Below are 11,829 nucleotides of genomic sequence, written 5' to 3' on the forward strand. Positions count from 1 at the left end.
GTTCTAAAAGATGATCCCCTGGTGCGCTTGGTCAGAGGGACCTGTGGGACAAGCCTGATGCGCTCAGGAGACACGGGGTCCAAGCCCCAGCTCTGTGACCCTCAGGCCAGTCCTTTCACACCTCTGTACCTCACTTCTAAGATAGCCTGAGGCACTTGGCTCAGCCTCCCTCAGAGCATTGTTAATAGACTCAACAGAACAATGGACAGGAGTCCTGACAGCCTCAGCACCTTGTGTGGGATTAACAAGGCCCATTTCTTGCAGACGGGCAGCTGAAGACCCCGTGCAAAGCAGTGTGGACACGGGCAGCCATGGGATCTGAGGCGCTTTGGGAAAGGAAATGGGAGGCGTTTTTTTTTTTAATGTTGATGTATTTGGCTATGCTTGGCGGGGGGGTCTTAGTTGTAGCAAGTGGGATCTAGTTCCCTAAGGAGGGATCGAACCCCCCTGCACTGGGTTCAGTCTTAGCTGGTGAGCACCAGGGATGTCCCAGAATGTCAGGGCCTACCCCCACTGCAGCAGATGTGTCCTCTCTTCCAGAAGCTGGATGTGGAGGATCCAGACAGTGCCAACTCCTCCTTCTATAGCACACAGTCAGCCCCTGCTTCCCAGGCCGGCCCGAGAGCCGCCTCCTCTACGCAGTCTCTAGCCCGCCTGGGCTCTCCCGACGATGGCAACTCCACTCTGCTCAGCCTGCCTGGCTACCGGCCCACCACTCGCAGCTCCACCCGCCGTTCCCAGGCTGGGATGTCCAGTGGGGCCCCTCCAGGTGAGGGGACTGTGGGGGACTGACACCCCCGAACATGAAACTGGACAGATCCTGACACGGCCAAAGGACAAGCCACGATCCAGCACCCACCCCTGTCTCCTCCCTGCCTGCTGTTCACCCAGGGGCTGTGCTGGGCAGTAAGGCTGACGTCATTCTCAGCCAAATGCTTCACGTGGGGCCGGGATTCCCCACCCAGGAGCGCTCCTGGGCCCCTTCTCAGGTGGGGAGGGACTGCCGGGGGGCCAGACTGCCAGGGATCTATCCTCAGATTCCTTTCTGAGGCTCTTGCCTTCAGGGAGTGCTTTGGGTATGGATTCCTGGCCTTCCATTAGTTTCTTCTGGTGTCACAACCTCTGCATGGGACCCCAGGGAGGAGGCAGGGAGCCAGTCCCCAGGGAGGAGATGGTTGTGAGCCACGTGCCCATAGCCGCAGCATGGACAGAGCAGACCCTGGGGTGCTGCAGTTCAAGGGCCAGGAGGACAGGAGTGGTGGCACCAAGGCCGGCGGGGTGCTGCCTCCACCCTCTTGTGCCGGCCTTGTAGCCCTGCTTGTTGCTGTCTCCCTGCCCGCCCCCACCCCACAGGCAGGAACAGCTTCTATGTGGGCACCTGCCAGGACGAGCCCGAACAGCTGGATGACTGGAACCGCATTGCAGAGCTGCAGCAGCGCAACAGAGTATGCCCACCGCACCTGAAGACCTGCTACCCTCTGGAGTCCAGGGTGAGCTCTGGGGCCCCTGCCAGGGACCCGCCCCTGCTGGCTTCCCTCTTCCTCCTGGACATCCCTCCCCAGTTTCCCGGCCTGCCGAGGAGAGGGGCCTGCTTCTGGTCAACTAGCGGACAGGGAGGAACTCGGGAGGAGGTTCTGTGGAGGGCAGGAATTCGCAGAGGTTTCCAGGGATGGCTTCTGAGGCTGTGGTGCAGGACATGGGCAGGAAGACAACAGGAGGGGAGCCGTTTGCAACAGGAAGGCTCCAGATGCCCGGCCAGTGAGGAGTTCTAGGGCAGTCCTGCTCCATCTCCAAACAGCTCAGGTCCACCGACCGCTTCTACCCCACACAGCCTTCCCTGAGCCTGCCTGCCATCACAGATGAGGAGATAAAAACCGGCGACCCCCGGGAGACCCTGCGCCGAGCCAGCATGCAGCCAACCCAGATAGCTGAGGGCGCCGGCATCACCACACGGCAGCAGCGCAAGCGGGTTTCCTCAGAGACCCACCAGGGTCCCGGCACACCCGAGGTGGGTGACTTGGACTTTTGTCACCTCTGGTGGCCGCCACGTTTTTGAGTCTATTAGCGGGGAGTCTCCTGGTGCAGGAGGGAGGCAGGTGCTGGCTGGACACAGTCCACTTGTCTCTTGTGCTCTCAGCCTAACCATTCTCTTCCCCATAGTCAAAGAAGGCCACCACCTGTTTTCCGCGCCCCATGACCCCCCGGGACCGACATGAAGGGCGCAGACAGAGCACTGCTGAGGCCCAGAAGAAGGCAGCTCCAGCTGCGGTTAAACAGGTGAGCCAGGGGCTGAGGGAGAACCTGGAGGGGCCCAGGCAGGCCGAGAGCAGCTGTGCGGCCAGTGGTGGCCCGGTCTGACAGCCCTTCCCAACAGGCTGACCGCCGCCAGTCTATGGCCTTCAGCATCCTCAACACACCCAAGAAGCTTGGGAACAGCCTTCTGCGGAAGGCAGCCTCGAAGAAAGCCCCCTCCAAAGCCTCGCCCAACCCCCGCAGCGGGACCCGCCGCTCTCCGCGCATCGCCACCACCACAGCCAGCGCCGCCACTGCTGCCGCCATCGCTGCCGCCACCCCCCGGGCCAAGGGCAAGGTGTGGGCACTGACAGGGAAGGGGGAGGGTTCGGCTCCTAGAAACCCAGTGAGGAGCACGGGTGACCTCCATCCAACCACCCTGGGGCTCCTCCTAGGCAGGCCGAGTAGGCCCCTGGAGGGCGAGGGCTGAGAGCAGGTGCTCGCTCCCCTCTGGTTAGCTGCTCCTCATCGAGGAAAGCAGAGGATAAAACACCCAGAGCTGCTCAGCCCCTGCAAACCTGCAGTAGATGGGTCCAGGGCTGCAGCAAGGGGACCACCCTAGTCTGGGCGTGTGGGAGCAGGAGGGGGCGCAGGCTGGCACTGAGCAGCTGTCTCCGTCTCTTCCAGGCAAAGCACTGAAGAGCCAGTACCAGTGAGTGGCCCCACCTGTGTTCCTGATGCTGCCCTCGCCTGGTCCTCCTCCTGTCCCTTTCAGTGCCTTCTCTCAGCTCCCAGGCCAACAGTGGCCAAAATCCTAGAGACAGTGATGCCTGCCCACACCCTGGCCGGGACTTGGCCCATCCCCAGGTGAACAGGTGTGTCCTCAAGGGTGGCCCAGAGCCTGGGCAGTCTGGGTCCTCTCCCTCCTTGCCTCCTGATGTTTTCCTAGAGTAAAGTCACTTCTCCATCGTAACCAGATTTGAGGCTGGCTTTGTGTGGCTGGGTCGTTGGGCCTGGCCAGTCCTCCCAGCCTCTGGATCTAGAAGGGACCATTGGAGGAGCAGGCCCTGGTCCCTGCTGCTCCTGGCCGCTGGGCCTTGCAAGGGCCCTTGCTCTTGAAGTCCAGGACTGGGCAGTGGCCCAGTGGGAGCACCCCACCCCCAGGTGTACCCATCTACCCAAGGACCCAGGTGCCCAAGGGATGCTCTTTTCCAGGAGAAGGGCCCTGCACCTCGGGGGGGTAGGGGGCAGCCCTCAGTGGCAGCTCCCATCGCCCACCCTCCCCAGATTTGCGCTGGGGTGGGATTTGGAGTGATGGGAAGGTTTTTAAGGGCCAGAGATGGATCTTTTTTTCTAAATGTTATTACTTGTAAATAAAGTCTATTTTTTCTCCCTTGAATGCCGAGATGCCTTGATCTGTGTGGGGGAAGCAGGGAAACTCCAGACCACCTACTTTCTCTCAAATCCCTTCTCCTAGCCTTTCTGAGGCCACAGGATCTTCCACTCTGTTTCTGACCTCTGCTCCTGAGGAGCGTTACGGGCTGGCCTCTTGTGAGGGCCTGGGTCCCTGAATCTGGTTTTGTCTTCAGCTTCAGAGTGGCATCTTCTCTCATTCCATACTCCCTCTTCGCACGAGCTGTGTTCTGTGGTGGAACGACGGCCTAAATAAGTGACTGGACACACGTCAGATGCTGCCATTGAAGATGGTTTATAAATGCCCCCCTTGGGCCTTGCTGGGGTGACAGAGATACAGCTGTGGGTCAGAAGCAGCCTCTGCCCACAACCCAGGAGCCCACAGAGGCAACAAATACATTAAATTGATGCAAACTGTGGCCTGGACCTCAATAAAGAGGTGGTGTTTCAACCAGGTGGCGGTGGAGCTTGGGTTCACTGTCGGGATGGTACGGCAGAGGGGCCTGGCTGGAGGGCGGGGCTTCCTGTGGCAGGGGGCACACTTGTCTTCGGCCCAGCCTGGGGAAGTGAAGCAAACAGGATCAGGGCCAAGGTGGGAAGAACTTCCCCCTAGGCCATGTCGCTCCTGCCTGAGTCCTGCCTGGTCCTTTTAGTTGCCACCTCAGGCTCAGGCAATCAGTGGACGTCAGCTAGAGGCTGCTGTAGGCAGAGCCCACCCTTTCCTTTCTACACTGAAGCAGGGCTCCTTATGTCCCGGACGCCCTCCCTTGGGTTCCTCACCCAGAGCTGGGCCAGGACAAGGTGACGCTGGACAGTCTGCCCAGGATCCATAAGAACACAGGAGAAGTTGGTATCTCGCAGGGCAGGGCTCAGCTCCTCCAGCACCAACGGCCTCCACAGCTGGGTCCACTTGCCCCTGTACTCTCGCCTGGAGCAGAGGAAGGAAAGGCTGAGAGGACCGCAGCAGGTGGCCTCCCCCCAGTCAGCCTCACCACCACGCCCTCACCTGGTGCTGCCCTCCCGCAGCCGGCCTGGGAGGTGCTCGATGAAGGAGCCGTTGCCCAGCCAGTAGAGGATGTTGAAGTGGGGGAAGCGGCTGCAGGCGGTACAGGACAATGTCAGCGTTCCATCTAGGGAGCACATGTGGCTGTTAGTCCTTCTGCAGAGCAGACCCTCCCACCTCCGCCATGGTCTGCCCGCCCTGCCCCATGATTCAGGAATCTGGAATGGGAAGTCCAAGGAGAAGGCTGAGCAAGAGGAATCTGGGGATGGGTCCCTCATCTGGGTCCTTGACTCCTGAGCTTGTTTCTTCAGAATGCCCCAGGGGTTCTAGCACCCAGCTTCAGTGACTCTAGGAGCTCTGGCCAAGGAGGCAGCACAGTAGACAGTCACTCAACAGAAGGCCAGAGGGCAAGTGGGCCCTGGGAGGAAGGGCTGGGCTTGGAGCCACCTCAGTCAGGGCTCTGGAAGTCCTCTGTTCTTCTGAAGCGTCTCCATCCCACGTGACAGCATCTTGGGAGCTGTGAGCTGAGCCCTGCACCAACTTGCGATGCTGGGTGGGAGAGGGAGAATGCCCACTGCTCAACCGAGCTGCTTGGTTGGTGACAGGCTACGTGGCAGAAGGTTGGAGGGTGCATGCTCAGAGGGTAACCCACCCTTGGTGCCACTGTGCCCTCAGCCCGCCCTCAGACCACTGCGCCCTCCCATCCCATTAGAATAACTCCTTACTCAGTGAGACTTCCACTGCTGGCCAGGTCACTGTCAACGCTGGGCACTGCTTAGCTGCTGGGAGCACTGGGGGCCGCGAGGAGCAGGGATCCTTTGCCATCCCAGGTGAGGCAGCTGTGGTGGCCTGAGGCACAGGTGTGGCTCCGGCCAGGTGGGAGATGACGTGGGCACAGAGGAGCAGGGCCCCAAGAGGGCTAGGGTCTGAGGAGAGGACAGTCAGAGGTCAGCAGCGGTCTGACCTCCTGGGACTGCTCGGCATCCTAGCTCTGCTCTTACTTGGAGACGGAGCTGCTGCCAGGATTAAGTCTGGCAGATTCTTGGCTCTGCTGTGAACGGGTGGGACAGAAGAACCCCTCTAGCCCTGGCTCTTGGGTCTCTGAATGGAGCACAGGGAGACCCTGGAATGGAGCCAGAACGCAGCATCCAGAGGCTGAAAGTCACAGTACAGCAGCTGAGGGGACCCACCTGGGGTCAGGCTCCTCTCTGGTCTCAGGCCGCACCCCACCCCCTCCACCCGTACATGCACAGCCCCAGGGCCCACCTGGAATCCAGTTGTGTCTCACGGTCATGATGAACTGTGTCAGGAGCTGCCGTGCCTCGCTCTATATATCTGTGACAACTTCCTCTCTAGGGAGGCGGGGGAGGCAACCGTGACAAACGGCTTCTCCTACAGATTCCAGGCACAAGTAGTACGGCTCCACAGCCCCTTCCTACGTCTGAGTTTTCAGGGGGCTGCCAGGCACTGTCCACTCTGCCCCGTCCACCTGTCCCAACTGACAACTCCTGGAGGACTGGCATCAAGCACAGGCTCTTCCAGCCCCTAGAAACAAAGTCGGCAGATCCCCACCCTAGCTCTTCCTACCATCAACATTATACTCATCACTAGTGCAATCAAATGCTTCATTACAGGATGGAAACTGAGGCCCAAAGAGGACCAGGGACTTACCTAGTCACAAAGGGAGGAAAAATTCACTCCGCTGCCAGAGCTGTTCTGGGAAGGGCAGGATAGATAGTGAAATCCTTCTGGGAAAGCACTGCCTCCCCCTTCTATTTTACTTTCACTTTTATTTAAGCAGGGGATCTAAAGCAGACTCTGGCCACCAGCAGACACATGCACTCCAGAGCAGTCTGCACCCAGTCCCGAAGGTCCCTGCACGTCGCGCCTTCTGCTAAGCTGGAGCTCACCGCAGCTGGGAACCTTCTCACTCACTCCCAGGTCCCCTGCTCTTCAGGTGGTATCAGCCTGGGGTCTTCAACCATCCTCAGCCTCACCCTCCAAGCACAAGGGCCATGAACTAATGAAAGTCTCTCACAAATGAATTCTTCCATCCCAAAACTCTGCCCTTCTATGTGAACAGAAAAGTCGTGTTTCTTCCTTCAGTCACACAATATTCAAGGGGACAACTGTCTGAGGCACTGGGGACCCAAAGTTGGATCAAGTGGACCATTTCAGACTCACACCAGCCCATCCACATCTTGGCCTCTCTCAGGCTCCCCACTCCTTCCACCCAACACCCGCCCCTCATCCCCATGAACCCTTCTCACTTCTGTCATCCCAGCTCCTTGGCCAGAGCTAGAGATCTAAGCTCATCAGGAAGTCTAGTCTCCCCCTGCCTGGCTCCCAAGAAGCCCTAAAGAGCCCTGTTTTCTGGAAGCCGCCCCTTTTGCAGGTCCCCAGCTCAGTTCGGCTCTGTCTGGCCCCACGTGAGCCCCACCGTGGGAGCTACACATCCCGGCCTCCACAGGAACCTCTCAGACAAGCCTGGAACACGAGCTGGAGCACTGGCCCTATGGGGAGGAGAGGGTGCTTTCCAGGGAAGAGTGGGTACATCCAGCACTGGCTGGAGCAACAACAGAGCTACAGAAGTCAGGGTCACACATGTGGCCTCAGGGGCAGAGAGACCAGGGGCTGGTGATCCACGGAGCAGGTATGAAGGACCAGACCTGAGTGTCTGGGATCAGGAGGATGGGGTCCTGGAGACAGAGCCAGGGAGGGCAAGAGATGGAATGAGGTTTGGAAGAATCGTCAGGAACATGGCTGCAATCTCAAGTGTGTTGTGTGTGTGTAAAAACCATACATTTCCAATTTAGATGTTAGAGACTAAAAGTCAACTCCTCTTCTCCAGGGCTCCAGCTCACATCTCAGTCCCTCCCCCACCGCCTGCCCAGGAGCTTCTGGGCTGCAAGACACAGAGAAGTTCCTCCCTAGGAGCACCAGTGTCTCCAGCAGGGAGGTCAGGAGGCAAGACTGTTGGGGCTTCTGAGGCCCAGTCCTCTGGGGAAGAGGGTGGGGATGTGAGGGAGAAGAGACAGGACTCTTACCTGTGAGTGTAAATAAGGCCAGAGTTGGGCTGTTGGGAGGTCATGGTACTCACGACTGTTGAAGGATGGAGAGAGAGCCTTGGAGAGCCTGGCCTTGGCTCCTCACATGACCTGATGTGGGGGGGGGGTGGTGGTGTTTATTCACTAAGTCATGTCTGACTTTGTGACCCCCTGGACTGTAGCCCACCAGGCTCCTCTGTCCATGGAATTCTCCAGGCAAGAAAACTGAAGTGGGTTGCCATTTCCTTCTCCAGGTGATCTCCCCAACCCGGGGATTGAACCCACATTTCCTGCACTGCAGGTGAATTCTTTACCGCTGAGCCACATTAGGGAAGCCCTAATGTGGGGGAAGGAGGGACAAAAGTAAAAGGATGACCCCAGGCCCCAATCCACTGAAGACGGGCCCATGGGCATGAGCGGCACGTTGGGCAAGCCACAGCTGGGTAAGAGAGTGACAGGGAGAGGGGTGGTTGCAGCCAGGGCACGGGCCTCAGGTCGTGAGGACAGTCACCCCGTGATGCACCAGGGCCCCTTCTGTGAGAGGACGGAAGCCCAGCAGGCCATCTCACTCAGGGACGCTGGACAGGACCCACCACTTGCAGGACTCAGCTCTCAAATGGGAAGAGCAAAAAGGCAGCAGAGGCCAGGCAGGCCTGGGGACCACAGGGAAAGAGGTGGGAAGAAGAAAAGCAAGATGGATGTTCAGCTTTCCAACCCAGCTCACGGAGCTTTATTAAGAACAGACGACAAGATCCTGCTTGGTTCCTTCTGCACCTGAAGGGCCATATTCCCTAGGAACCCAGCGTGGAAAGTCCAAATTTGCCTTCCTACTTCCTTCAAAACCCCTAGGACCAGAGCTGGGGCCTACCTGAAACCCCTTTTCAGACACCATACTCACCTGGCCCTGACCCTCTTCCCAGCCACCCCAGCACTCGTGCTGCTGGGCCCAGGCAGAACCCAGGGATGACGGGGCTGACATGAGGATATTCCTTGAGCTGGGAATCCCCTGGCAGCTTCAAGGGAAGAACGTGTGACTACAGGAAGAAGTCTCACGTCTATCAGTCCCTCCACCGCAGACACACAGACACACACGCTCACTCGGGCTTGCAGGGAAGGAAGTGATGTGGCAGTGGTGTTCGGCACATGTCACCACTTCTGGGCAGAGCGTCAGCTTGCACAAGTGGCCCTCAATCACTGCTCTGTATAGATGGTCTCTGTTCCTGACTGAGTAAGCCCTGCTTAGGGGCAGGTTCCCCAACAAATTCTCAGGGAATTCCGAGGTCAGGGCTTCCCTCACTGGAAAAGCCATGACAGGGTTTCACTTGCCTCCACCAGCCCATGGCCCCCGAGCAGGGACGGCCTGCCCATGGTCTTAACCGGGAGGAAGGACAATTCACCCCTAGTGCTCTTCAGTGGCACCGGCCACAGTTCTCTGGCCCTTCCTCACTGAGTGAACCAGGACCGAGCCCCACGCATGGAAGGAAGAGGGGGGCAGGGCCTGGGGCTCACAGCCAGAAGTAAGATGGCTCCTTTACATCAAAAATGTTGTGGCTCTCCTGCCCTGCTCAGGCAGGGAGGTGAGGCCTGGAGGAATTGGGGCAATTCCTAAGCTCCACAATAAAAAAGGTTTTTAAATATATTCATCAAAATAGTTTTCTTTTAAAAAGCCCCCACTGCTGACAGCCCCACTGGCTGGCTCTCCATCACCTCCCTCCCCAGCCCAGACACAGCCGGTGGAGTCCTGAGTGGCCCAGTGCCCCTCTGAGTCTTTCCCACCCAGGAGGTCTTGGAGGGCAGGGAGGAGAGTGCCCTGAGGTCCATGGTGGGTGGATGTTCTTCTTCCTGACTATTCCAGGCCCAGAATATAGTTGATGCCTTGCACCAGGCCAATGATGACAGGCTGCCACGCTACCAAGTACCGAAGCCAGTCCAGCAGTTGCCCGTACATGACATGAGGCCTCTCCCAGCTGTCAGTGCGTTAAAGAAAAGAGGCTACATGTTCGAGCTGCTGAGGCTGGCCTAGGGGATGGGTGAGAGGGTCTGCCTACACATTCCAGATGCTTCACAGAAATCAGCCTACAAAGAAAGGTGCTTTCTAGAAAGCCCCACCCAACCTCTCTGTGTTGGAACACAGGGCTGAAACCAGAGAATGGGGGAAGTGGGGCAGAGGGGATCAGTGCAGAGGACCGGACAGATAAGGTAGAGGGTGGAGTGGTGAAATAAAGCTCTCCATGGCCGATATACAGAGAGGGCTCTGCGTGAACCCCTCTCTAAGCTGGAACTGTCAGCGAGCCTGAGACTGCTGTAGATTTCTTCGGGAAGATGGGGAAAGAGATAAGGTAACCTGAAGGTTCTTGTCCCAAATGGGAAGTTTTCTAGGTCAAGGAAGGGGTTGAGTGTGGGGACAGAGGCATACAGGGGCAGAGCAAGAGGCTGGTAACAGGGGATAACTCCTGGTAGAGAGGCTCCAAGGAGCCCCATCCAAGGGCATTGAACATGGGGGCCCTACTGAGGCCAAGCGGCCCTGGAGAGGAATCCCTTCTCTCCACTTTACAGTCCACTGCCGGGAAAGACACTGGAGAGGGTGCCTGGGAATCCAGCTCCGCGGAAGCACAGACCTCACAAGACTGTGGGGAGTCCCTCTGAGGGCATCAGGAACCACAGTCCAGCCCAGTACTGAGAACAAAGAGAAGCCCTGACCCTCAGCTTGACCATGGAGTTACTGAACTAGACTCCAAAAGCACCAAGCAAGGAACCATAAAGAGGAACACCATGGCCCTCCAAAGCCCAGCTAGTATCCAGGGGCCAGGAAACCCCCATGCAGAGAGAAAGGGCAACTGGGATCCAGGGGAAATGGGGCAGGGGCAGCTGAGAGCAGCACAGGTCCTGTGTTCAAAGTGGAGGAGACAGGCCTGGTCTCCAGCCCCGCCTGTCACAGGTGAGGCATCGCACGTTAGTTGTGTCACCGTGAGAAGGTTAGTCATCCTTGAAACTGTTTCACTGGTAACATGCGGATACCATTACCCAGGTCACAGGCTCTAGAGAACTGAGTGAGCGCAGAGAAGGAAAGCACCTGGCACAGTGCCACCAGGTGCACTGTAAGCAGGCAGGAGGAGGAAGCTGCTCTCACCACCCATCTACCCTTGAGGGATCCTGAATGGTGAGGAGAAGCTGAGTTGTTGGTCCTGCCCCACATCCTACCCACCTCCCTAGACCACAAGCCAAATGGACTGGTGGGCAGGTACCAGACTGGGGGCAGGAGGAGCACCCCAAGACTCACCTGAATGCATGCCAGTACTTTCTCACCACTGCCCACTCCCAATGAGACCCCAGAAAGGATACGGGTTGCTGAACATCCTCTTGAGGTCCACCTTCTCTTTGCAGTAGGGACACGTCTGCTTCTTTCCCACGATGCACCAGCCGCGGATGCAGAACTCATGGAATCTGAGTGCCACGGGTCAAGGGAAAGGGTGGGCAGCTAGGATGGCACTCCAGCCCCAGGACGGGCTTCCCGGTGTCTAGGCCCTAGCTCTGGAGGGAGGTTCAAACCCTGGCTTCACCTCTTACCGGCTGTATCATCTGGGCCAAGCTGATGTACACTTCTGACCCTGCTTCCTCATACGTGAAGTGAGGTTAATGAACTCTGCCTTACAGGGCCACTCTGGGCAAAATGGAGAGCACATGGCATAGGATGGGAGCCGAGTAAGGACGTGGTAAATGTCAGAGGTGCCCTTCTGGGGCACCTGATTCCAACACTGAGGGAGTCAGTTAGAGGATACTCCTCCTTGGTGACTGACCCAAACTTGCAGCAGCTAGTGTAGCTGAGGCTCCCTTCTGACCTGGCCAGGTTATACATGCTGTTTACGCAAGAGTGGCTCCCATCTGTGAGAAAGACCAAAGGAGGCAGCCGTTTCCACTCCCTGGGATTGGCTTCCCTATCAGAGGACATCATCCAGATGTGACTCCCTTCCCTTCAAAGGTCTGGATGGCATGCCCAGGGTCACGACGGTCCCCTCCCTCACTGACTGGAGTGTGCATGTGGTGAGAGAGGCAGCCCAGGAGCTCCAGGCAGGATACACGTGATTGCAAGATAGCCTATATGTGTTCTCGATGATGCCCTCTTCACTGACATCC

At 58.0% G+C, this 11,829-nt stretch overlaps 3 protein-coding genes across 9 annotated transcripts in view; 1 reads left to right on the forward strand and 2 right to left on the reverse strand.

The window, feature by feature from the left end:
• NUMA1 (nuclear mitotic apparatus protein 1) overlaps nucleotides 1-3,631 on the forward strand; it is a 70,423-nt gene extending 66,792 nt beyond the window's left edge. For all 7 annotated transcript variants that reach the window (XM_065944300.1, XM_065944303.1, XM_065944302.1 and 4 more), the window contains 6 exons: nucleotides 541-769; nucleotides 1,354-1,490; nucleotides 1,832-2,008; nucleotides 2,161-2,277; nucleotides 2,375-2,590; nucleotides 2,920-3,631. In XM_065944300.1, coding sequence (XP_065800372.1) covers nucleotides 541-769; nucleotides 1,354-1,490; nucleotides 1,832-2,008; nucleotides 2,161-2,277; nucleotides 2,375-2,590; nucleotides 2,920-2,931 — 888 coding nt within the window. In that variant the 3' untranslated portion in view covers nucleotides 2,932-3,631. The remainder of the gene's footprint in view (nucleotides 1-540; nucleotides 770-1,353; nucleotides 1,491-1,831; nucleotides 2,009-2,160; nucleotides 2,278-2,374; nucleotides 2,591-2,919) is intronic.
• A 274-nt stretch (nucleotides 3,632-3,905) lies between these two features.
• On the reverse strand, nucleotides 3,906-6,459 carry IL18BP (interleukin 18 binding protein). The gene is made up of 6 exons (XM_065944307.1): nucleotides 6,320-6,459; nucleotides 5,915-6,000; nucleotides 5,374-5,574; nucleotides 4,652-4,775; nucleotides 4,426-4,573; nucleotides 3,906-4,203 (listed from the first exon to the last, which is right to left on the reverse strand). Exons 2-6 carry the CDS (start codon nucleotides 5,940-5,942, stop codon nucleotides 4,120-4,122), a joined length of 585 nt encoding a protein of 194 aa, XP_065800379.1. The 5' UTR covers nucleotides 5,943-6,000; nucleotides 6,320-6,459; the 3' UTR covers nucleotides 3,906-4,119.
• A 3,064-nt stretch (nucleotides 6,460-9,523) lies between these two features.
• RNF121 (ring finger protein 121) overlaps nucleotides 9,524-11,829 on the reverse strand; it is a 75,290-nt gene continuing 72,984 nt past the window's right edge. Inside the window, exons 7-9 of the mRNA XM_065945987.1 lie at nucleotides 11,773-11,828; nucleotides 11,038-11,139; nucleotides 9,524-9,662 (exon numbers count right to left, since the gene is read on the reverse strand). Of these exons, the coding sequence (XP_065802059.1) occupies nucleotides 9,542-9,662; nucleotides 11,038-11,139; nucleotides 11,773-11,828 (279 nt within the window). The 3' untranslated portion in view covers nucleotides 9,524-9,541. The remainder of the gene's footprint in view (nucleotides 9,663-11,037; nucleotides 11,140-11,772; nucleotide 11,829) is intronic.

This window comes from Muntiacus reevesi, chromosome 9 (assembly GCF_963930625.1).
Source record: "Muntiacus reevesi chromosome 9, mMunRee1.1, whole genome shotgun sequence".
Taxonomy (NCBI): Eukaryota; Metazoa; Chordata; class Mammalia; order Artiodactyla; family Cervidae; genus Muntiacus; species Muntiacus reevesi.